The following is a 27385-nucleotide window of genomic DNA, read 5'->3' as shown; positions in this document are numbered from 1 at the left end:
ACAAACAACAAATCTTTTAAATCTCGCAGATATGCCTCTTCCTTGGGAAGAAACACGACTTTTCCCTGATGGCAACATGAATTAGACCAGTGTTTTTCAACCTTTACGTATTTGCGACCCGAGTTTTCATAACAGTTTTAATCGCCCCCCCCCCACTAACATTTCTTTGAAACCCTAATAACATTTATTCCTATATTTTTTGCTGCCGATACACCGCTACAAGTTTAAAATTTCCATAAGAATAGCAAAATTACGCCACATGTGGTAACATTCACACCCCTTTTTTTGTTACCCTAGGGGGGCCTCACAGTTTGAGAACCGCTGAATTAGACGATCTACAAGTCTCCGACTTAAAGTTTAAAGCCAAACAATATATTCAATCTCTTTTTGCTGTTCCGTTATTTCACCGAGTAATAATTTCTGTTTTTTGCGATCTCTACTATCATTTTTTTGAGATTTTCCTACTTCCATTACCTCTAACCTGCTCTCATGTGTATCGCACCAGTGTTTTTGAATTCTTTACAATGTTCTACTTTGTCATCTACTCTTTGTCTTTTATTTCCGGCCCTGGGTGTGGTTACTTCTCTTGACATAAAGACTCGTCTCGCGGGACGTGAAAGTGTCTCTCTGAAAAAGTCTCGTCTCGTCCCAGGATTTTTTTATTATAATAGAGAGACATCTGAGCCACGATGATGTTTGCCTTGAATTTGTTTCTAATCTGCTCACCATGAGATGAAACGTCTCTCTTATTGTGTAAAGCGTTTGCTGGCCCTTATTGTCCCTTGCGTCAGTGGTCTCTTGTTTTCTATGTTCCCTGTGCGATGGATTTATGACAATTTAGGAATTCATCTTCACAAAAAAATAAAACTCCATCAGGATTATTGGTTTCAGTTCTTCAGCCTCAAAACTTCACTTTCTGAAATCTGCTTCAACCAAACCAGGGCTGAGGCAACATCAGGTGTAAGGTGGGTTCCAAACCCCAGTGCCCACTCACACACAATCTGTATGACCAGGGGTGTGTAGACACCTGACCGGCACACCTGTATGATTCTAAAATCATGGACATTAATATGGAGTTACTACCAAAGGCCCCCCTCCTGGCCATACCCCTATTAATTGGCCTAAACTCTTCTTTCGACAGGATTTTAGAGTGTGTTGGTTTGAATTCCATAAATTTGCCCATTCAGCCTAAACAGCATTTGTGAAGTGAGGTACAGCTGGAGAGACGCAACCAGCACTCTGAAATTCAATCATTTAATTATGGCAGCTACTTTTCCACCCAACCCATCTAATCACAGTCAGGAATGTCACTGACATTTGAAATGAGAGCATCAGGGGAGCACATCAGGCGTCATAAGCCAACATGGGCCAGCGTTTCACAACACTGTGTTTTTGACATTCAGTCTGTCATTATTTTGATTCTCCTTTGTGTCGGAACCTCAAAGGGCTTCGGGTAGCAGAAGTGGCTGAGCAATGCAGTGAACGTCTCCTGAAGCTGTGGAGTGCAGTGTCTCCTGATGGTACACGTGAAACATGAGACCAGCGCATCTCCGAGGGACCCCAACATCAGAGCTGGTGCGTTAAATAATGCTACCTGAGGCAAGGCCCATCATTGCCACCCGCCAATATAACCTTACTAGCCTGGAGACAACAGACTAAAATACTTATTGCTGTTATTATTCAGATAAAACATCTTTTCATTTTTTGCTCTTGGTTAATTTTGTTTCAGAGTCATTTTAACATTTTGGAAGGTTTTAGACATCAGAGAATCTCCTCATCTTCTTCTTCATTCGGCTGCTTCTGTTAAGGGTTGCCACAGCAGATCATCTTCTTCCATATCTTTCTGTCCTCTGCATCTTGTTCTGTCACCCCCATCACCTGCATGTCCTCTCTCACCACATCCATAAACCTCCTCTTAGGCCTTCCTCTGTTCCTCTTCCCTGGTAGCTCTATCCTTAGTACCCTTCTCTCATATATACCCCTCATCAACGCAATCCCGCCTCTCTGACTTTGTCTCCCAACCGTCCCACCTGAGCTGACCCTCTAATGTCCTCATTTTTAATCCTGTCCATCCTCGTCACACCCAATGCAAATCTTAACATCTTTAACTCTGCCACCTCCAGCTCTGTGTCCTGTGCCACCGTCTCCAACCCATATCACACAGCTGGTCTCACTACTGTCCTGTAGACCTTCCCTTTCACTCTTGCTGATACCTGTCTGTCACAAATTAATAATAATAATAATAATTCATTACATTTATATAGCACTTTTCTCAGTACTCAAAGCGCTATCCACACAGGGAGGAAATGGGAAGTGAACCCACAATCTCCCACAGTCTCCTTACTGCAAAGCAGCAGCACTACCACTGTGCCACCTGTGAGGTGATTACTCCTGACATACGGTCATTATTGTAGGTTACTGCCGCTAGGCATATACTGCATTATTTCCTTTACTGTGTCACCATTTTGTTTATGCCCCGATGCTACAGTTGCTAGGATGTGGCTCATGGTTGCTAGGCAACATCACACCATGTGACATCATCAGCACAACACTTTAAAAGCCAACTCTGCACACTCGTGGACATCTGAGATTGTGTTTGCCTCGTCTAATGAGCTCCGGTTTAAAAATTATAGCGAGTCTTTTGAGAGTTTGAATATTTATTATGTGTCTGCCAGGGTTTGTTCCCTGTCTCTGTTTATGTTCCTTTTTATAATTATTCATTTTTTGCTAATAGTCTTTGATTTATGCATTATTGTCAGTTTTGGAGGTAATGCTTTAAAAGTACCGTGCATTACATAGTCAGATTATTTTTTAAGCTAACAAGTAACATAAAGCAAAACATATTTTGTTAAAGTAAAGATATGTGTTGCTGTATTTCAGTATTATTCCCGACATTCCAAAAAAAATAAAAAAATCGGGAGTGATCTCCCCGAGACTTTCTCGTATACTCAGATATTGGGATGGGTACTCGAGGAGTAAACCGCAAGACAACGATTATATTTTTATATTATGTACATTAAAGAACAAATCAAATCAAATTAATAATATATTAAACAACTAGACAAAGAGCCCGTTTCGACAACGTAAGATGAAACGGGCACGAGTTTGTGTCAGCAGTGTATGAAGAACACATGATAAGTAACGAAGAAGTTGTTTTGTAATGATTGTAGTCCGCTTTACTCATTACTGTACAGGCTTGTACTGTTAGTTGATGAATTTTCCAGGCCTATAGTATAATATTGAATGATGAATGTTCCAGTACAATATGGAATAGTAATAAGTATAAGCACCACAAACCTGATATAGGTGTATTGAATGAATGCGTAATTGAATCAGAATGCGTAATTAGGCCTCGAGCTGTAGTCGAAATCGCCTTTCAGGCCTCTAGAGCTTTAATCGAAGTCGCCTTTCTGTTTGAATTTTTGCGGCCGTAAATCCGCCGCCTGCCGCAATGTTGGGGTTGGATGGCAGTCTCGTAAGGTTTTTCGGGCGACTGCGCAGAAGGCGACTGCACATTCAGCTTTGGAGGGACGTGAGTGAGTGAGTCAGTGAGTGAGGCAGGCGAATTATGTATTAAGATTATTAGAAAAGTAAAGTTGAATAAGTCGGACTCTGCAGCTGCATGAATTAAAGGTAAAGCACCACTTCTGGTTAACAGAAATAGCCCAAAAGATGATAAAAATTTATATTTTGTACCTAACACTTGTATGCAAAATTTGGTTGACCTCAGTGGAAGCGAACTCAAGTTATCAGGTTTACACACGCTGTTGAGATGTGATAATTGGCATATAAGTTGATAAATATTATGTACGTCTTTATTTGTAACTTAGGCAAAGCAAATGGAATATTAGTGTTACATTAGTGAGAAGCATTCATGTCCCCCCCCCCCCCCCTTTACGAATGAGTGTCTATGAATTTTATGACACGGTTGGGGGGATGTGCCTCAGACAAGTTTGGCTAGCGCAGCGTTTCTCAACCTTTAAGTATTTGTGACCCGATTTTTCATAACAGTTTTAATCGCGCCCCCCCTAACGTTTTTTTGAAACCCTAATAACATTTATTCCTATATTTTTTGCTGCCGATACACCGCTACAAGTTTAAAATTTTCCTACGAATAGCGAAATTATGCCACATATGGCAACATTCACGCCCCCTTTTTTGTTACTTCGCGCCCCCCTAGGGCCACAATTTGAGAACCGCTGGGCTAATGTCTCTCTGAAGTCTCTCAACTCCCACACAAAGCCAGGCTGCCCAGCTGCCAAGCTTTACCTTAACATATGGTTTAGGGGGATGGCAGGCGTGAAGATGTTCTTTGCCATCATTGGTCTGAAGTGTGGCTGTTTGGAATTGGCTCGTATCAAAGCCTTTAAGTGCCATGACGCCCTATTGGCTGTAGGGGTTGGACAGAAAACCCATAAACCTGCTTGCTTTATCTCACCGTCTCTCTTACCAAACTGCTGAAGGAGCAGCTCACACACCATGAACTGAAAAGGACAACACAATGAAGAGCTCAGCTTGGCAGCCATATTGAGACGGGCATGCGGCCTGTTCTGAAGAAAGAGGACCACAAATGAGGACTTACTGTAACTGGAGACATTTTAAGTAACTAACAAGTCTGAGTGCCACCTGAAACTACACATCAGCATTTATCAGGTTGTATGGTTGCCAATATTTAAATGTACTTTGCATATTATTATTATTTATGAATATTATCAATAATACATTATTTAAAGTGTAACTTAACTCCTGCTTGTCTTTTACTACACCTAACTGCCTGAGGTTATAGATGTAGAAGGGAAGGTGGGGAGAAGTTCTATACTATAACACCTTATAAACAGTGGTAAGTCTGAGAGATTTGAGGCATTCTGACAAAGGCTACACATCTATATTACTAACTGAGAATGGTAAACCGGATATGGACGCAGGTACATACCCATGGACGCAGGAGACATAGTAAAACAAGAGGAGTCAACGCCCCGCCCCAGAGTGAAACGGGACACACTACGGAGTCCACAAAGGTTCATACATCAAACCCGAGATGGTACGGACACGCGTCTGAAACCGCGGAAGCAAAACTGTCTCGGCTCCAAAACCAAGAAAGCACCTGCCTGGATATAATTAATGAACGCAGGCGCCTACAACGTGCGTCTGAAATGCCGCAAACCAGGCAGGCACGGCTCCAAAAAGACAGAGCTCGACTAACCGAGATACAAAGTGAAACGGGAAACACTACAGAGTCCACGGTGGTCCACAATGCACCGCATAATAGTACGGAAAGAGCTCCGTATTAACGGGGGGGGGGCCAGACTGACACGGACGAACGCTCCGTATTAAACTTACGTCATCCTCACACGTCCAAACTATACAGCATAGGTGAATCACATTACAGTGATGCGTTATTAACAGTACGGTAAAGATCACAGTATCGCAAACAAATGGAAATTGTTACTCGAAAAAGGGAAAATATAATCACCATGGACCAGGTGTCATTGAAACAACAGCAGGATAAAGCGAGATCAGAAATGAAAGACAGAGTAGAAAACAAAGTAAAATGTCATACAGAGGTTAAAAAAGGGGGCCAAACGCATAGAGAGCAGGTTACAGATAATGAAAACCGGATTCAAAAGCTTCAAAAAAAAACCTAGGCACGGAACACATGCAGAGCAACATACAGAATATGAAAGCAGAGAAAACGACAGTGTCAAGACAAACAAACGAAACATTGCATTAGAGCAAAGAAAGAGAAATACCACACATGCATTTATTGGTTACTTTGCAAAAGAAATTATTGACCGCTGATGATGGGGATTGTTTGGTCTGTGCTGAAATGCTACACAATGATTGGTACAAAGTCATTAAAGACATCAAACGGACCTCATTTAAAAGATTCAGCACATTGGGACTCGAAAGATTCCACATATTGTTTTTACAGAAGTTCAGAAATACACGTGAAACTAATGAAATAGCAACAATTCAAAGAAAAAAAAAATCAAACGGGGGTTGGCGAGCGAAGCCCCCTAGTTAATAATATAAAAGGGGAAAGTCGAGCAATATAATACTCTACCAAGACAAAACAGGGGCATATTTAGGGTTTAAACTATAAAAATAGGCATTTTTTGACCCCATCCAAAATTTGCGGTTTTTCACAATTGGGGGGTGCTCTAGGAACATAACCCCCATGAATTTCGGGAGTCAACTGTATTTTACATTCTACCCCATCCCTCTGTTGCATGGCTGTGCTCAGATCCCAGTCCGTGTGGTTCGTCATGTGGTGGGCTAACGTGCTCTGTTTAAGGAACCAATCTGAGACGCTGTAATACTGAACAGTCCTGATGTCAGGAGGACACCATAGACGTCTTGTTATTTTTTATTTTATCTCAGGTGCATCTTCACCAGTTAGACAGCAGCAGGTCTGTGGAGACAAAGCCCCGCCGCACACACCCTACTCATCGCATTACTGAAGATCACATATCACAAGTTACATAAGGCCGCTGCACTCCCCCGTGTCATTATGTGGCTGTCTGGAGTGCATACCTTCTGAAATTAGAGTCTTGTGCTCCACCCAGTCCTCCACATCTGCACCTTTGTCTCTACACAGAGGAGAAGTGCGTAGCGCACAGTCCTGACAGCAAACCCATCCCAGTGACGGTGGCTGTGTGGAGTCTGCACGTCCTGCCCAAGTCTCTTTGCTGTTCCTACCACAACTAAAAGTCTGAATTAGTGTAAGCCATTCCAATTCTGGGTGTCCAGAAGAAATGTAGTGATTGACTTCATCAGGTAGAAGGACATCATGAACAAGAATTTAAATGTTTAGAGTTGAAATATTTATGGTTGTAATAACAATTTGTCATTTGTCACCCTCAGGTGGAGGTCCATAGGGGGCTAGTAATGGATCAAAAGTCACATATTTATAATCACTGACCGTGACATAGCCTAAAACAATACCCACATGCTTAGGTTGGAGATGTGTCATTTCTAACCTTCTGGGAGTGGCTCTTAGAGGGCTAGGACCACCAGTAAGGGGTCAACTATCATAAATGGTCAAATTCATGATCAACAGCATCGTGGTCAGGTCAGGTCAAGGAGCAGGCACTGGTACAGCGCGTTGCTGCACCCACCACATGATGAAACAGCTCAGGATCCTGGTTGGCAACCCCACCCAGGCAGATACGCGGTCCAGAAATGACCCTCTATCCGCCTCAGACAGGTGTTATGTGGGTGTCCCCTTGGCCTGACCTAGTCACTCGGGTCCTCGACAATGAGGGTCCTCTGAGCTGGTAATCGCGCCACATGGCTGTAGTGCCATAACTGATGCTCCCTCACAGTGCAGGTCATGTGCCTCATTTGGGACTCCATGAGCAACACAAAGTCAAACCAACGGTACCCGAGGATTCTCTGAGGAGGCACACATGAAGGAGTTGAGTCTTCATCTCAGGTCACTGGACAGCATCCATGTCTCACAAACAGGGGGCACCAGGACTCTAAAGACTTGGACCTTCATCCTTTTGCTGAGCGTCACACACCCCTTTCCGGGACCTCATGACCCCCCATGCTCTCCCAGTCCATCTACTGAGTCACCAGAGTCATGAATGTCACTGCTGAGGTAAGTAAACCTCTCGATGACAAGGTTGACACTCTCTCCGCAGACAGACACACCGCTGATGTCTGAGGTCATTAAAGTCCTGGCTCTTTGGTTTATATCAGGACCCTCACAAGCCCCGACACTCAGACTCCTCACTCAGTCTCTCGAGACCCCCGTTCAGAGCCTCCATTGACTCCACAAAGATCAAAGTCAAGATCAGTGAATCTCTCTTCACCAGCCGCTGGACATCAATCAACTTTTAAAGTGTTGTCCAGGTCTCTGCTTCAACTCCGTGTCTTGTTCCAGAGTCCCACGACTCTTTGTGTGAAGATGCACTTCAGTTTTAAATGCACTCCCCCTTCATTTCCATTGTCTTTTGTTTGCTTGTGGCTTGAAGGGGATCGGCATTTCTTCAGTCGGCGGTTTTTTGGAAAAAAAAGACCACGTTCCTGATGGTTACACAGGGCACCCAGAGGGAAGTCGGAGGTCCTGTCCTTCCAACATTGGAGCCACCATCCATTTCCTCGCTTACTGTTTTCGAGGTCTGCCCTGCTGGGGTAGAAAGAGCTGCCACCGCTGTCTTTGGTTTCCTAGAAGATATTGAAAAGAGCATCTCTTGGTTACTTAGGCCTAAACATTTGAGCCCCACCATGTGATGGTGGATGACCTCTTGTATCCCTTCAGGATCAGCTGATGTGGCCTGCACAACTTCATGCCCTTCTGATCATTTTGCTGAAGACCCCCATTGCTTTACTCTTTGTCATAACGGTGTTGTTTCCTGCACAAAATATGGTGGCCTATTGATGAGAGTTTTTCAGACGCAGAGGGACACAAATAGCTTGACGTGTTGCACAACTAGTGTGACCACAAAGGGGGTGCAACTGAGCCTCCAGATTTCAGACACCCTGCTAGGTGCAAATAAAGTGTTTTATTATAAATGACTCACTAAATGTGAAATAATCAGGCCCGAGGAGAGGGGGGTGCAGCCCAGGGCTGGATTAAGACGAAATTGGGCCTGACGCTGCAGTGCAAAAAAAGGCCTATTTTTACTTGGCATTGGTGCATCTGCTTGTTCTGCTGCTTCTTTCCTTTTCTTTTTCGCTTTATCCCATCCACTGAGTTGAGACGCCATAGCAAGCGTGCGCGAAATAGTACAAAAGATATCACAAAGCAACGTCACGTGAAAACCTAACAATGAAATACACAACACTTCACAATTCTCTTACAAAACAGAGAAAAACCAAGCGAAATGACCCCTTTTATTGGCTAACTAAAAAGATTACAATATGCAAGCTTTCGAGGCAACTCAGGCCCCTTCTTCAGGCGAGATGTAATCAAAAATTAATTTACAGAGACATTGGGTCAAAGTGACTCAGTTCAGGCTCTTGAGGGTCAAAATTTGTCCACAATTTAAATTTCATAACAGACCAGAATCCTGTCGAGGATTTAAAAAATTCTAAACATTCATGCCGGGCCTTTACAGATAACCATTTAAATAGCCGTCGATTTTTACTGTACAACTAACTTTCAAGGTGAAAAATTGACTACGTGGCACTTACTGAACAATAAAAAAGTGGCAAGAATCTCCAGATTCTCCAGGATATTGCAAAAAATGCAGATAGATAGATAGATAGATAGATAGATAGATAGATAGATAGATAGATAGATAGATAGATAGATAGATAGATAGATAGATAGATAGATAGATAGATACTTTATTAATCCCAAGGGGAAATCATATACTCCAGCAGCAGATGAAAACAGATGAGAATTTTCTGGAAGCTGAACAGTTTTCCTTTGCTATATTAACCTCAAAATAATTCTTAGAATGAAATTTGGAGTCCAACTTTTGGACGCCTAGACATAGCGTTACTTACTATACAGTTACTATTGTTCTTTGCGCTGTGATGTAACTATAACGTCGTTGTGTTTATTATTAACTGAAGATTTCAAGTTAATGCTATCAATTTTACGTTAAACAGTTTACTTAGTGAATTTCCCCTTGGGATTAATAAAGTATCTATCTATCTATCTATCTATCTATCTATCTATCTATCTATCTATCTATCTATCTATCTATCTATCTATCTATCTATCTATTATATAGCACCTTTCACTTCTATCTATCTATTTCAGGAATGGGCCTAATGCTGCAGCATCAATAGTACCCACCCTAATCCAGCCATGGATCAACTGGTATATCGCTCTGGGACCCAAGAAGCCCAACACGTCCCATAATTTGTATTATAATTTGAACATTTATTTATTTAATTCATTTCATTTTTATTATATTTTTTTAAATTTTGCAAGTCTGTTTAGTTTTAAAATTAAAAAGGCACGTGGGTCACAGGGTACTTAGCAGCGGTCCACAGTTTACGACGTAAGAGACATTCATGAAGGCCGCCCTGGGATAGAAGTCATGTGGTCTACAAGGGTATTCACTGCTCGGTGGAAAGTGACGTAAGCACCTTTGTTCAGCAGACAATAAATGCTATTATAAACGTCTATTACTATTATAAATATATTACTTTATTATTACATCTATACCTTTACATACTTATCTAAATGTATCAATGTAATCTACAGTTGTTAGAAATAAATAATAATATACACACATACATGTGTGTAGAATTTTGTATAATTTGCACCGGGGCCCAGATTGTCTCTCGGCGGCCCTGTAAATAATTACCAACCACGACTGCAATCAGAACAAGTGCCTCTCATTTCTCTCCTTCCTCTCCTCCTATGACTGTCCGCTGCCTCCCAACTCCGACTCCCTGATGGGCTCCTTTTCAAGCTGGACAAGAAAAATGCTTCTGGTGCCCCAGTGTATCTTCTTAGAAGCACTTCCGGGTCACGTGGAAAGCAGGGAGGTCCTCCCCTGACAGCACCCAGCGACCCTGACAGGGTTACACGTCCGGACTCCAACTCCCAAGAACCCCTGCGGGTGTCCAAACTGGGATGCTACCAGAGGACCACTGCCATCTACTGTTCCCAGCTTCCAACGTGTGTTGGGCCCTCCTTTGTATCCCTCCAGCCAGGTACAAAGCTGTTTCTTCGTCCAGCCGGCACAACCCATCTTATCCTTCCCAGCCAGGTAAGAAGCTCTCCCCCTTCCCGTCAGAGATGCCTGTTCTCCATCATCACTAGACATCAGGACATGTCAAATGGTATCCCATACATGGTGGTTTCCTCGTACAGGTGAGTCAGGAGGTTCCAGACGATAAAAAAAAAATGGAAGCGATTTCCAGGCATTCAGAAGTCATTCTTATGAAGACACTTAGGTGCCAGTCTGCTCACCACACATTAGCATTTAGGTGGTGAAGGAGTGAGACAGATAGATAGCCAATCAGAGACAGGGGATGATTAGGGGGCCACAATGGACAGGGTCATGGTGACATCAAGATACACCCTCCTCTTTTCAAAGGAAGCCCAAGGATCTTTTCTGAGCACAGAGAGTCAGGACCTCAAGCACCATATTGATAGCACAGTGTCCCCGTCACTGCCCTGGGGCTTTGGGATCTACACACAGATCACAGGCTAAGCGCCCCCTGCTGGCCTCACTAACACCTTTTCTAGCTACAACCCAAGCTTCTCCTTGATGTTCTCCCCTCCAAGTCCTCAGTCAGGCGTAGCTTCAGGTGGATGACCTGTCCTGGAGTGCAGGCGGAGGGGCTACTGGTGCTCAGAGGAGCTTCTTGGTTTCAGTCCTAAATGTCTCTCTCCTTCATTTCTAATGGTGTCCTCCAGTTTGTGATGCACCATTTAGTTGAAGGAATTTGACTGGATCTACTTTATCAAGGAAGGGCGGCACGGTGGCTCAGTGGTGGCACTGCTGCCTCACAGTAAGGAGACCTGGGTTCACTTCCCGGGTCCTCCCTGCATGGAGTTTGCATGTTCTCCCCATGTCTGCGTGGCTTTCCTCCAACAGTCCAAAGACATGCAGGTTAGGTGGATTGGTGATCCTAAATTGTCCCTACCGTGTGCTTGGTGTGTGTGTGTGTGTCCTGCCCGGGGTTTGTTTCCTGTCTTGTGCCCTGTGCTGGCTGGGATTGGCTCCAGCAGACCCCCGTGACCCTGTAGTTAGGATAAAGCGGGTTGGACAATAACTGACTTTATCGCGGATTTTAAGGATTCTCTGAGTATCGCAGTACAGGGCCGTGAATGTCTTCCTTACCTTAAATATCTGCCTTTCCTTGAAATGTCTGTTTTCTTTACCTGAAAAAAATCTAAAAACATGTTTGTCATAAACCTGCAGCAATAAATTATAAGCTAAATGTGGTAGAACACTCCATCACTTCTGTCCCTCAATAATTACAAGTGTAACACTGGAAGGTCAGCATGTAGCGTGACTTAGTCCACTGTCCAGTACACAGAGAGCTCAGGAGTCGCCTCCTCGACATTTAACTGTAGGCCAAAAAAAAAAGCAAAAGGCGTATCAAGTTGAGGGAATTGGGAGCACAAATACTCCGTGGGTCACAGACTCCTTCAAAAAGTTTAAAATATAGAAACTTATAGGTGAAATCCTAACAACCGGGCACAAGTGACAACTAAAGGAGTTGGCATGTCTGCTGAAAGAACAGAAGTGGCTGCTGCAGGACTTCTCTTCACCCCTTCAGACAACGTAAGGCGTGTGCAGCATCAGGTCAGTGCCACACATCTTTAAAGGAATTCAGATGATCACCAGTCGTGTCGTAGGCTTTTGTGTTCCTGGTAGCACATTCTCAAAGATGTTTCCAGCATTGCTTCAGTTTACGGGGTCATCATCATCAGGTGTGCAGAACAAAACGAAATTACAGCCTGCATGTGCTAATCAACATATGGCGCCACCATTAGTGAGAATTACAACTTTACCTTGAAACCTCCTTACTTTAAATAGACACCTCACCTCAAACACAGACAAGCTAATAAAAGACACACAGAGAGGATGACGCTGTGATACGGTGGTGACGCCACTAGACCTTTAACTACAAGATAAAATGTTTAAAAATCAATGAAAAGTCACCAAGTGGTTCAGAGTTGGCCTGAATACCTGAGAAAAAGATGTGGAGGTCACCTAAGAGAAATGTGTATGTCTAATGTAGAAATAGATAGATAGATAGATAGATAGATAGATAGATAGATAGATAGATAGATAGATAGATAGATAGATAGATAGATAGATAGATAGATAGCGTAGTTGGCAGGATTAGATAGATAGATAGTGTAGTTGGCAGGATTAGATAGATAGATAGATAGATAGATAGATAGATAGATAGATAGATAGATAGATAGATAGATAGATAGATAGATAGATAGATAGATAGTGTAGTTGGCAGGATTAGATAGATAGTATAGTTGGCAGGATTAGACAGATAGTGTAGTTGGCAGGATTAGATAGATAGATAGATAGATAGATAGATAGATAGATAGATAGATAGATAGATAGATAGATAGATAGATAGATAGATAGATAGATGTGTGAAAGGCACTATATAATAGATAGATAGATAGATATATATGAAAGGCACTATATAATAGATCTATCTATCTATCTATCTAATCTTGCCAACTACTCTATCTATCTATCTAATCCTGCCAACTATGCTATCTATCTATCTATATATCTATTATATAGTGCCTTTTCTATCATTTAGCGATCATGCATTGTCTATTATTGTATTTATTTTTATTCTGTGTATTTCTTTTATGGGTCAGTAGGAAGCCTTAGTCCTTTTTTAATAAGCAGATGCAGTTCGTGACTCAGCTCTGCCCAACTGTCAGTCCATTGCAGGACCCCCTCGCCCACACAACTGAATTCACAAATAGCCAACCCCTGAGTGCTGGGTCTGAAAATGAGGCCCCCATCTTCACAACGTAAGGGGTGCAACACTGAGTCACAGTGAGACCCCCTAACCCCCCCCCAGTGTGTGATGCTGATCGTGTCAGGATCTGAACAGACACTGTGGCTGGCATCAAGCACACCTATGAAGGGGGATTTCAGGTTTTGGTTTTTAATAAATTTGCAGACCTTTCTAAAAGCAGGTCTTCACTTTGTCATTGTGGGTTACTGAGTGTTGATTGATGATCCATTTCAAATGAAATCTCAGACACAGTGAGCAGACAGCGACGACTCTCAAGACTTTCTCCATGCACTATAAGGTGGTCACTGACAGCTGGATCATCGTGGCTGTCAACCACAAAATAATAAAGACTACGGTAAGTGGGAGTGGTCATCAATACTGTTTAGTATGAAAGGCACTATATAGCATAAAGAATGAGTAAGTGATGAGTTAGTGACATTTAGCCATGAAAAGTCAGTCAGTCAGTCAGTCATTATTCAACCCACTATATCCTAACACAGGGTCACGGGGTCTGCTGGAGCCAATCCCAGCCAGCAGAGGGTGCAAGGAAGGAACAAATCCCAGGCAGGGCACCAGCCCACCACAGGACACACCCACACACCAAACACATACTAGGGACAATGTAGGATCGCCAATGCACCTAACCTGCATGTCTTTGGACTGTGGGAGGAAATCGGAGTGCCCGGAGGAAGACACGGAGAGAACATGCAAACTCCACGCAGGGAGGCAGCAGCACTACCACTGCACCACTGTGCTGCCCACCATGAAAAGTGCTTCATTAAAAAATAAAGAAGTACCACAAATAAAGATAGAGTGCTTTGTTTATGGTCATCAAGAGACACGTTTGACAAAATACAGGTGACATTGGTGTTCAAACTGAAAGGCACTATATAAAATACAATGGTACTGCCTGAGGCTTTGACCGAGTTGACCACAAGAAGGGTCTTTGGAGATGGTCGCTGTGAATTCGGACTGGCGGTCCCCCCATTCATTTCCTGATCCACGTGTCTTGTTGGTGGGTGTCTGTTCTGGCAGCACCTGATGGAAGATGGGAACCACCCACTGACAGGATGCCAATCTATTAAATGTCCCTCATGCACTCTGCCCGTTTGCAGTGTTCAGATCAGTTAACTTCACATTTTTGGGAAACGTGAATACTGACTGAATGGTCCGCCATATTAAAAGATAAAAAGAGTTTGAGTCGGGTCACTGAAGGAGTCGAGTCGACTAAACGTGAAGGGGCACCAAGTCATAATTCAGCAGAACCTAAAGGGTTAAAGCTGGATGTGTGTTTGCCCGTCTCTGACAGAGTTTGCACAAGTTCTTCATGAGTGCTGGTGAAGACCTCAGTCTGCATTTCATTGTGAAGTTGTTGCCTTTAAGGAGTTTTATGGAATGACTGCACCTTCACTTTATTAAAGAAGTGCCCCAAGGTGCCATTTCTGGGACTTGGCACAACTATCCAATGTTATATCCTATGGAGGTTTAGTCAGTGAAGTTTTGTTAGAGATTAAATATTTTCACCCCCAAGGAATTAATTTAGCAATTACACCTGCACTTTGATTTAACCTGGGCAATGCCGTCACCCCCACCAGTGTGAAAGAACAGCACAGGGCACAATCACTGTTGGCATGGAATGATGCCAAGGAGGCCATTAGTATACAAAATAGTGCACACAAGGAAAAACATGAGACATCAAAACCAAAACCTGCTTATACACGTGGGTTTACCACTGGTGGTATATGGGGGGCTTGCCCACCTCTCCAGTAGCAAACCACTCAATTTTTGAGGCCTTTACACACTTCACACTGGCAAATACAGGGCATCAGGTAGCGTGGTACTGCCTTCCTTCCTTCCATCCATCCATCTACCAAACTCTGTCATCCAGAGGAGGGTCACAAGGAAGCTAGAGCCTGTGCCAGCAAGCATCAGGCACAAGGCAGGAATGATCACAGGGTGAACACACTCACACTCACACACACCTCAGGGGTCAATCAGGCATCGCCAGTCCACATAACCAACATGTCTCTGGACTGTGAGACGTAACGGGGAGAACGTGCCTACTTCACACAGGGGGCTTGTGATGCAGCAGTGTGACCAGTGTGCCACTTTCTTGGGGGGGGGGGTCTAATGTGGGGGAGGTGTCTTTTTTTTGTCATCCTATTGAGTGATGTGAGTCATCTTTGATGTCTGAGGTGCTGCACAGAATAAAAGGACAAACGAAAAGGCGCTTTATGAAGTAAAGGCTGAGGGACTGGTAGTGCTCACCATAAAGTGCTCTGCTTACAATCATATCGGACTTGCTGAAAGATGAATATAAAAGCAGCACTCGATCATTATTAAGAGAGTTCATTGTAAAGCATTGTTTAAAAAAGTCAAATGGAGCGATTGAAAGGCACTATATAAAACACTGAGTGACCAAGTCATGGACAGCATTGACCTAAGACGATGTTCCTGCTCCCACTTGGCAGTTTGTTTAGATTACTTTTCTTTTTTGAATCACATATTTAATAATTGTAGCGCACACTGAGCTCACAAGTGGAAGGATACTTAAGCAAAATAAAAGAGACTTGAACTGCAGAGCCAATAGAAGAAGTAGAGCAATGGGAGAGCTCGCCTGATCGATGCCAAACGGTGACATGTAGGAATGAGTAGATGACACCAGAAAGCCAGCAGTTCCTGTGCGCACCTCACAGCAAAATCAAAAGTGACAACACCTGAAGTGCATGTCCTGTCCACCCGTCCCACATATTACACTCCGAAGGTTTATCTTAGCACTCTAATAATGAATTCAACACCGGTGGTCCATAATGTAAGATGGAGTAGGTAATAATAATAATAATAAATAAATAATAATAGTAGCAATAATAATTTTTATGTATATAGCGCCTTTCCCATAGGGTCTCCAGACCCCTGGATTCAAATCCTGTCCTACTGTTTCATGGATGTTCTCCCTGTGTTTGTGTGCACGTTTTTCTCCAACATTCCAAATACAAACGCGTTAAATCTGCAACCCCGAACTGGCCCAGTTGTGTGCGATTGTCCCGCCCGCGATAGACTGACGCCCTGGCCAGTGGTGACAACCAGTGCTGTCACCACCCTGTAACTGGATAAGTGGGTTAGAAAATGGAAAGGTGGACAGCTGAACGTGCGCAGACTTCTGTCCGACCTTCGCTTACAGGACAGCAGAGGCGAGTCGAGCTGCTTAGCATTAAAAAAACCGAAGCGAAGCAGAAGGCCAATCACAATCTGCTGCTGGTGAGGGAGCCACGCCTCCTCGGATTCAAAGACACGGAATGGCCAGGCACTAAAATAGGAGGGCGGGGCCTTGCAAATGAGAACAGCCGAGTACCTGGAGATGGAAGAAAAAGTCCGAAGAAATTCAAGGGACACCACCAAAAAAAATAAAAAGAAAAGAAAGTCGCCGGGAGAGGCACGAGATGGAAAAGCCTGAAGACGAAAATGACATGGAGGAGCTCAGGTATGACAAGAAATGAGGCGTTGGGGACAGAGCAGGGAATTTGAAAATGAGATACAGTCACACGATGAAAAGAAAATACTCCAAAGGTTCCAGTAGAGCGCAGTGGGAGGCCGCAAACTGACCATTAAGAATCTGAGATGCGTCAGTCCGTCAGGTGCTTGTTAATGAATTTCTTTCCTTATAACATTCACACCCCTTCTGGTGAACTTCCATGGTGTTCGTGCCGAGAGGATTGTCTCCAAAACGATCACCCCAGATCGCTCCATCCAGCCTTTATTTCTCTTTCCCTCCGTCCCACTCCACGTCTGATTATTTGCTGCAATGGCAGCGGACCTTCACCTTTCCTCACACTCCGCCGTGTCCTCCTCCGTCTACGCGCCGACCTCTCCTTTCAATTTACTTCACGAGTCCTTAAAATCCGCTGCTCCTTGCGCTTCATCAGTTCAGGCAGGCTGATGGGATTGTTGATAGATAGATAGATAGACAGATAGATAGATAGATAGATGTGAAAAGCACTATATGATAGATAGATAGATAGATTAAAGGCGCTATATAATAGATAGATAGATGTGAAAGGCACTATATGATTGATAGATAGATAGATAGATGGATGAAAGGCACTATATAATAGATAGATAGATGTGAAAGGCACTATATGATAGATAGATAGATATGAAAAGCACTATATGATAGATAGATAGATAGATTAAAGGCGCTATATAATAGATAGATAGATGTGAAAGGCACTATATGATTGATAGATAGATAGATAGATAGATAGATAGATAGATAGATAGATAGATAGATAGATGGATGAAAGGCACTATATAATAGATAGATAGATGTGAAAGGCACTATATGATAGATAGATAGATAGATAGATAGATAGATAGATAGATAGATAGATAGATAGATAGATAGATACTTTGTTAATCCCAAGAGGAAATTCACAATAGCGTCCCGGGGCGTTTATTATGGAGGAATGGTATTCGGGAGGTCCGTAGGATTTCACTTTTTTCTCTCTCTACAAATAAACGATGAAGTCAAAGCCGGCTGTGACATTTTTTTGCTGCCCTTGGTGAAGCTGTAAATGGCGCCTAACTGTACAAAGAAACCTGGAGATAGTGTAGCAATCGCCCTGTACGGGAACGCGATTCCTACACTTCACCACCCGAGAGGGGAGTGTTCAATATTTGAAAGATAAAGTAGCATTATCATATTCGGTCCTCGGCCCCTCTTGTCCCCTGTGCACGCCCTTAAATAACTGGCAAAAAAAAATCAAAATCAGAAAAAAGTGGGACTGATAAATATATTGAAAACTACTGATTACATTTCCTTGCCCGGTGCCTGAGTGCTCATTTGTGATCCCACTTCCCCAGACGACCTCCCCTGCGGCCAAATCCTATCCCCCAGTTCGACACAGACAATAAAGAAAAATAAAAAACTGTTCTCAGAGAAAGCAGAAAGAAAGTTTTAACATAGTCCATACATGCGTAGAAGAAACCTGCAGTTCAGTTCCTACCATAAGACACGAGGGAACACAACAGTCCTCTGGCGAAAATGGCTTCTCCGCTGGCTATCACGAAGAAACGCACTCACGAGTCCGACTCGCCAAACGGGAGCACCCGGAGAGCAGCAGACCCCGGCCTCTTCTCGGGGATTCGTTACACTGATTATTTCTTCAGGGTGGCCACCCACAAATAGCAGACGTCCCGGGGTGAAGTCAGATCCTGATGTTTCTTAAAGTGTAGATAGTCGCCTCTCTGCCTTCCGCCTTTTCCTTCCTTTTGTTCTTTGATCTGTCGTTACCCTTAAAAAGAAAAAGGGTCCCGCCGAAACATCTTTTCCCCTCCCGGTTCTTATGGAACTGCAGTGGGTTGGCACCCTGCCCGGGATTGGTTCCTGCCTTGTGCCCTGTGTTGGCTGGGATTGGCTCCAGCAGACCTCTGTGACCCTGTGTTCGGATTCAGCGGGTTGGAAGATGGATGGTTCTTATGGAAACACGACACCGGCAACAGACAGCTGGAATATTTACCGGGGGGTTTGGATCCTCCCAGCACTGGTAGAAAGGTCGTCCTCAAAAGTGCCTGAAGGGCCACATTACAAAGTGCCGGACAGTCCAGAAGGCCAATCCGACTAACCAGTTATGTAGCTTTGCTACAACACGACGGGGGGATGCAAAGTGTGGAGGGTCAGGGTACAAAACAATGAATTTACAGTTTGGGAATGTCGAGGGGGGCGGATGATTACTTGCAACGTCTGTTTAAAAAACAGTCTCAGGAAAATACAATTATAGGAGTTGAGCTGTGTGTGTGTGTGTGTGTGTCTACAGACGTGGACAATAGAAGAAGACAAAAGAAGAGCACAGAATTGACTGTGAAATAACTTGAAACTGACCAAAGTCATTGGCACCCATCATTGCTTATTCCGTATTTCACAAAAATCTTTGCTTTGCTTTAGAGATTTGAGTCAACAGAATATTTCAAACGATAACACAAATGAAAACGGCACAGACAACACAGAAAAGCCCCTTACAGCAGCAACAACACCATTTACTTCTAGAGCACATTTTCATACAGATGATGTAACTCAAAGTGCTTTACAAGATGAAGAAAAAAGCAAACTATAAAAATAAGATTAGCCAATGCTAGTTGGTTTGTCACCAGGCGGGTGCGTCAATGCGCTCCATCAGTGCCTGCTGCTAACCCCTCTCTCTAAGTAACGAAGAATAAATAAAGTGAGGTCCGATGGCCGGGAGGACAAAAACGAAAAAACAAAAATAGGGCTAGAAAAAAAAAAATCTGCAGGGGTTCTGAGGCCACGAGACCACCCAGCCAGCCTAACATCAATGATCTCAATCAGTCCTCATGGCAACTCCAGGCTTCACGTGGAAGAATTTGATGATGATGATGATGGGCATGTGGATCTCTGGGGTACTGGGATCAGGTGGTGGGGGCACAGATGGCCACCACAGAAAATCCGAAAAAGAACGGCACAGAAAGTAGGGCTTAGTACGGATTATGGAGATATGATAAAAGTGATAACTCAATGCATATTCAGAATATCAGGGTTACACTAAAATGACGCTTTGAGAAAGTCATGTTAACATAATGGGGTTCTTAGCCGTTTGTTTAAAGTGCTCCACCATATCAGCCTGGCGAGTTTCTATCAGTAAACTCGTATTCCAGAACAGCAGAAGGGCGCCCACCTCACCACTTCTGTTACGTTTAGCTCTTGGAATTCTAAGCAGACCCTCATTTGGAGATCTAAGATTACGAGTTGGGGTGTAAGATGAGAGAAGTTCTAAAATAGAGGGTGGAGCAGATGATTGAAGGCTTTGTAGACCATCAGCAGGATATGAAAGTCAATTCTGAATGGCACTGGTAACCAGTGTAGTGACGCTCAGACCAGGGTCGTTCTTAGCAGTTTGGGGGTCCTACGCGGTTCAGAAATGTGCAGGCCCTGGATGGGGGGGCGGTCTGGGGGGGCAGAGCCCCCTTGAGTTCAGGAAGGTGTTCTAATAAGAAAGGCCTTAGATGACCAGTAGGCCTACATGTACACTTGTGTGTATGCAGAGTGGTAAAATATTGATTTTTTGTTCTGGATCTGGTAAAGGCCGCTAATATAGAGATATTTCATGATTTTATGGGGATCTCTCTGAATGAATCATGAACGTGAATGAAAATGAACGTTTGCTATCGTGCATTTGTCAAAGTTACGACGGCGTGACAATATTATTAGGGATTTAGGTGAAGATTGAAATTTGGATAATAAGTTAATAAGACTAAGAGACGCACTGAACTGAATTTCCTGGGATTGGCACAGACGGCTGCAGTGCCAGGGGCATAACAGGGGACCCAGGCCCACAGCCTGACAACAAAAAAAAATTGTAAGTTGGGGCTGGGCTGGGGGCCCCCCGTCACAGTTTCGGGGCCCTATGCGGCTGCGTATTTTGCGTATGCCTAAGAACGTCCCATCTCAGACTGGGGTGATGTGCTCGGATTTTCTTCTCCTAGTTCAGATTCTGGCAGCTCCATTCTGCACTCGTGGTAACTGATTGATGTCTGTCTTGGGTGGTCCTGAGAGGACTGCATTACAGTAATCTAGTTGACTGAAAGCAAAAGCGTCAACTCATTTTTCAGCATCTTGTAAACTTATAAAGGGGTCTAATTTTTGTTATGTTTCTTAAGTGAAAAATGCTGTCCTCGTGATCTGATTAATATCCATCCATCCATTATCCAACCGGGTCACGGGAGTCTGCTGGAGCCAATCCCAACCAACACAGGGCAGGAAACAAACCCCAGGCAGGGCACCAGCCCACTGCAGGGCACACACACACCAGGGATAATTTAGAATCGCCAATACACCTAACCCGCATGTCTATGGACTGTGGGAGGAAACTGGAGTACCCAGAAGAAACCCACGCAGGGAGGACCCGGGAAGCGAACCCAGGTCTCCTACCCACTGCGCCACCGTGCCGTCCGATCTGATTAATATGCGATTTAAAATTCAGGTCCGAGTCCATAGTGACCCCTAAATTCTTTACCTCTGTCAATGGATCAAGTTGATTTCTAATTCCCTCACTAAATCCATTTTTGCCCATCACTAAGAAGAAGATCACTTAGCCTTTAGTTTGCTGTCCCTGCACACACCAGCCACTCCTGGAGCCCTACATGAGACTTCTGTCAGCCGTCCACAGGTCATCTGGTCCACTCGTCCTGAGCAGACTGGTTTGAAGGGGGGTCTTCTCCAGATGGCACGTTTCAGTTCTTTCCATCGATGTTTGGTGGGTTTCAAATCAGGGCACAGAGAATCTGAATATACTTGGCCATTCTCGGCTGCTTTTCGCTGTGTGTTTTGTCTCTTTAATCCTGTGACTGAGACGGACCTTTCTGACACTGAGCAGTATGTTTGGCTCCAGAATGTCTTCATCGTCTTGAGATTTCCTTGTTCCCTGCACAGACTCAAAGCCCAAACCCCCCGAGCCTCCTCCGTGTTTCACAGTAGGTCTGCTGTTCATTTCTTTGAAAGCTTCGTTTTCTTTTCGTTTGTGGACGTGGAGCTGATGTGACCTGCCCAAAGGCTCCAGTTTTGGTCTCATCTGTCCAAAGGACATTCCCCCCCAGAAGCAGTGTGGCTTATCAATAGGCCTTTCAGCAAACTCCAGCCTGGCTTTTGTATGTGGAGCCCTCCTGGGTCTTCTTCCTCTGAGCCCACCACTGTCGGGGTTAACAGACTTTTCTCCCAGCTGCTATAAGCTTGTTGAGTTCTGAGATCTCCTCATTGTGAGGTCGTGTACAAGAAGCTGTGCTGGTGACGCGTGACATACTGTTTACTAATATTGTATGTGACATAATCATCTGTGCTGCTCTACATTTATGTAATAATGTCTGTCCTGTGATGGACTCCTACCCGCCTTCTGGCACCGGGCAATGCCAACAGAGGGCAGCCCCCCTGGTTTGCTATGGTGCCACGGGTTTGGAGCATTGAAACTCAACCCTGCTGGGGGTCGTGGCCCCCACCATCAGGGGGCTCCTCAGCAGGACTGGCGCCACACCCAGAAGGAGATCACGGGACTCCTGGGCCCCTTCCTGGTGCTCAGTAGAAGGAGCCACCTCACTCCAGTCGGGGGGGGCGGAGTCAGGAGATGCAGAGAGGAGCAGAGGAGGAAGAAACGAGAAGAGAGGAGTGTGTGCTGAGTGGGGAGCAAAGGAGAAGCCCCCCTGTGATAAACGTGTGTGTCTGCTGTGTTGAGTGCCCCCTGGTGGTTCACACACTGTATGTGGCATCTTGCTTGTGTTTTGTATGATTCTTGTGTTTTTAGCTCTAATTTTATATTTAGTTATTGTATCGTTATCTATTTTAAATGCCCCTCTGGAGTTGTAACCAAAATAATTGACAATGACAAGTCTTTGAACTTGAAAACAAAAAATCAGACATGAGTGGCCGTTGACCTTGGAGTCCAGCTTGTCTCTCGTTGGACGTTGTCCTCGGCTTTCAGCCCACCATTCTCACTGTCCTTCTGCCCATTCTGGGGGTTGAGTTTCCTCTTGCGGCCTCGTCCAGGCAGGCGGGCTACCACCCCTTGGACCCCAGACGTCTTCATTATACTTTGCAACTGGTGTCACCGGACCATCAAGCTGCTTACAGGTGGTCTTCTGGCCTTTTGCTGGTCCGTCGTTTTCTTTCTGATCTCCTCAGACGATTCACTCCTTCAGTTTCTCTGCCCTGGGACACACGGTGACACCAAACAGCAGAGTGACGACTTGTCTCCACTTAAATCGATTGCACGACTGGAGACGTGGGTGACACGAATTCAAGGAGACGGAAAGTTTGAAAAATCACTCCATTCCCGTTCTGGAGGAATCTCTTCTAGGGGTTGTGCAGGCCGTTTGAGAAGACCTTTGTTGAATACGCCCTACTTGATCCGTTGTCACACTTGCGTGGCTTGACTCGATGACATGGAAGAGGCCAGCAGGTACACAGGGGACAGTTTCTTTTTCATGTCATCACTTTTCAGAAGGGCATGAAGCACTTTGTCATTGAGCTCTAAGGGGACCCACCCATTTGTCCACGGCTGCCCCTTCCCAGCCCCTTATCTTTTGCCCTGTTTAGCCCCCGTGGTATCTTTTCCAAAGTAAATTTACCCCCCACTTCTGTTTTCTTTAGTAATAAGAGTCTCTCACAAGCATAAAAGTTTTGGGGACCATCCCCGTAACCCTACTGTCCAAAGGACAGAGAAAAAGACGAAGACGTTGTAACTTGATCAAGAACTGTAAGCATTTGACGATCGTTACACATAAACATGGCGTTTATTTACAATGAAAAACAAAATGGAAACGGCCAGTGAGTCGCCAGGAGATGTGACATCGAAGCTGCGGGACGGACCGGAAGTGATGTGGCATGGGTAACGATGTCATCAGGAGGAGCCCCAATGTAGAAGATACGGATGCGACGTTTTCGGCGGCCATCTTTAGACGTCGATTTATTTTTCTTCTTGTTTGTCTGACGTTGAGAAAGACAGAGAGGCACCGCAACCGCATGTCAAGCCTTCGACTCGCGATGTTTCACTCACCTTTGAGCCTACCGACTGTCTCCTAAGCACACGTGTGTGACAACGTTTACCACAATAAAGCGATCGACAAAGGGGCAACTTTAAGATCTGGTTTTTGACACTTTGACTGTACGCTCAAATAGCAATGATAATGGCACACGATGATGCTGTGCCACTCGGTTAGAGACGCCTAACGATGAGCGGAGGCGAGGAGAGCAACTCCATCCCTGAGATGCACGTTCTGGCGTTTCACCTGCAGTTTTGGAAACTCTTGGGGCAGCTGTTGAAAGAGCGAGTCTCATGTCGTCTCGGGGGTCTAATCGAGATCTCTGTGACCGTTGAGCAAATTTACCCCCCGATTGGGAATTGCAGCTCCAAGGGGAGGAGAAGGAGAAAATGTCCTTAAAGAACTCGTCTCCCTCGTAGTGTTTGGCATCGAGCTCTGTAGGTAGCTATTTAAACCTTCAGTCCAATGGCTACCTGACAATCTACGTAATCATTTTACTGAGACAGCTCTGTAACACGTACATGTCATTGGAGTGAATCAAACAAATTGACAGGCGTAATGTCACCAAATCAAAGTGACGTGTAATGAGCAGAGGGCCATCTTAACGCATGGGCACGCTGGGCAGTTACCTCGGGGGCCTTGTGACTTCCATCCATCCATTTTCCAACCCGCTGAATTTGCGGTCAATAAATCAATACTCATCTTACTATAAGTATTTGTTATTGTGTTACAAGTGAACATTCGCCTCTAATTTGGTGTCACGGTCACCTCTGTGACCTCATGGTCACCTGTATGTGTACAGATCTGATGCCCTCCAGAACGTAAAGGCGTACGTGTTAACGTCACTTCAACTCAATTCTCTGCAAAGAAATTCAGCAAATGTTTGTGTTGAACACTTGATTAATAATCGATACTTCATAGTCATTTCATACTGTGCCATCTCCGTCTTGTGAGCCACCCTAACTCGGGCACACACAAGCAGGGCACAGGCTCAACACAACACCCGGTTTATTTACAGTTTTTAAAGTGCACAATCGCAATACGGGCGGCACAGTGAATCTGTGCAAACTCTGTCAGAGACGGGCAAACACACATCCAGCGTTAACCCTGCTGAATTATGACTTGGTGCCCCTTCACGTTTACTCGACCCGACTCAAAGTCTTTTTATCTTTTAATATGGTGGACCATTCAGTCAGTATTCACGTTTCCCAAAAATGTGAAGTTAACTGATCTGAACACTGCAAACGGGCAGAGTGCATGAGGGACATTTAATAGATTGGCATCCTGTCAGTGGGTGGTTCCCATCTTCCATCGGGTGCTACCCACCAACCAGACACGTGGATCAGGAAATGAATGGAGGGACCGCCAGTCCGAATTCACAGCGAGCGTCTCCAAAGACTCTTCTTGTGGTCAACTCGGTCAAAGCCTCAGGCAGTACCATTGTATTTTATATAGTGCCTTTCAGTTTGAACACCAATGTCACCTGTATTTTGTCAACCGTGTTTCTTGATGACCATAAACAAAGCACTCCATCCTTATTTTTTAATGAAGCACTTTTCATGGCAGTGGTAGCACTGCTGCCTCCCTGCATGGAGTTTGCACGTTCTCCCCATGTCTGCGTGGGTTTTCTCCCACAGTCCAAAGATATGCAGGTTATGTGTATTGACGATCCTAAATTGTCCCGTGTGTGTGCTTGGTGTGTGTGTGTGTGCTCTGCGGTGGGGTTTGCGCCCTGTGCTGGCTGGGATTGGCTCCAGCAGACCCTCATGACCCTGTGTTTAGGATATAGCAGGTTGGACGATGACTGACTGACCAATTGACAATCACAATACAAAGTCCCATCTTGCCGCCAGTCCTCCTTACTCTTTGTCCTCTTCCTCCCGACTCTGGCTCCTTTTTATAGGGCACGCGGATGGACGACTTTCTGTCAGCCACACTTCCAAGCCCTGAAAAGGTCTGTGCGCCCCCTGGTGGTGGCCACGGGTACCAACAGGGTTGAGCTCCTATGCTGGAAACCAAGGGGGCTGCCCTCTGTCGGCCCCTGTGAGAAACTGTCCCAAACATACTCTCTCCCTCAGACCTTCCACACTCTGGGCGTCCCGGCCAGGCCCCAGTCTGTATGGTTTACCACTTGAGTCTCATTTATATGTTGAGATTTTCGTTTTTCAAGGCTCACGTTGTATTGTTCAAATGTTTGTGTTGATTCATCTTTTCTGTACAGCATGTTGTTTTTTTAATGTTTAAATTCTGATTTTGTTGGAAGTGCCAATAAAATAAATATACAGTCTGTTTAATTTTATCAATAATTTACATTTTTATTCTTGTGTAGGTATGGGGGCCTCAGTGCACGGCTTTGCCCAGGGGGCCTTTAATGCTGTTAAGATGGTCTTGGTATCGATTATCTTTACATAGCAATTTTTACCCACAATTCCTATTTACTGCATCCTCATGCATGCAAATAATGCAATCAAACTATCCAATCAATGCACGACCTCGGAGAGCTTTTTACAGCAAGAGAATCACTTTAGATAGATAGATAGATAGATAGATAGATAGATAGATAGATAGATAGATAGATAGATAGATAGATAGATACTTTATTAATCCCAATGGGAAATTCACATTCTTCAGCAGCAGCATACTGATACAATAAATAATATTAAATTAAAGAATGATAATAATGCAGGTGAAAAACAGACAATAACTATGTATAATGTTAAATATTAACGTTTACCCCCCCGAATGGAATTAAAGAGTCGCATAGTTTGGGGGAGAAATGATCTCCTCAATCTGTCTTTAGCAGGCGGAGAGTGAATCTCGTCGATGGCGGTGAACAACAAGGGCGACATTTGCTACGTTTCAACATAAGTGTAAATTGAAGTCTGAATATCGGCCTTTAGCAACACATTCAAGAGCGGTGGTCCTCTTCATCATTTCATTTTATATCCCCATGTCTATGCCTTCTATGCCATATTTTCAGTATTAATATTATTATAATTGCTGTTGTTCGCGAGATTGTTGGATTGTGCAGGCCGTCCGACGTCAAGGCCAAACGTCAGAATCAGACGGTCGTATTGAGTCAGAGTTTGTAATTTTTAAAAAAATGCTAAACCCCCAAATTTTGCTGCCTAAACAGTGGAGACCCCAATGAGTCAAGTAAATGTGGTGATTGTCATGCCAGATTTATGCTTGTAGGTGGTCTGCCATTTTTGGCCTGAAATCTTTAAAGGGTCGCTGGTGTAGACCACTAAGGAATATTTTTTTTTTATTTGTACATGTATTATTATTATTATGTTTTAATTATTAAACTTCAAGCGTTGGTAGAACATTTTGATTCTTTGTCCATTCTACTGCACTATATTTTAATCAATAAATATATTCGCATATAAACACTGTCACACACATGCGCATGGGAGGC

General features: G+C 44.2%; 1 protein-coding gene across 1 annotated transcript in view; it reads left to right on the top strand.

Moving 5' to 3' along the window:
- Nucleotides 1–16842: 16842 nt before the first annotated feature.
- The window catches only part of LOC114665774 (chitin synthase chs-2-like), a 35263-nt gene continuing 24720 nt past the window's right edge, over nucleotides 16843–27385 (top strand). Inside the window, exon 1 of the mRNA XM_051919261.1 lies at nucleotides 16843–16906. Within this exon, the coding sequence (XP_051775221.1) occupies nucleotides 16866–16906 (41 nt within the window). The 5' untranslated portion in view covers nucleotides 16843–16865. The remainder of the gene's footprint in view (nucleotides 16907–27385) is intronic.

The sequence above is a fragment of the Erpetoichthys calabaricus genome, chromosome 15 (assembly GCF_900747795.2).
Source record: "Erpetoichthys calabaricus chromosome 15, fErpCal1.3, whole genome shotgun sequence".
In the NCBI taxonomy this organism is placed as follows: Eukaryota; Metazoa; Chordata; class Cladistia; order Polypteriformes; family Polypteridae; genus Erpetoichthys; species Erpetoichthys calabaricus.
This window is presented reverse-complemented; position numbering and strand designations above follow the sequence as displayed.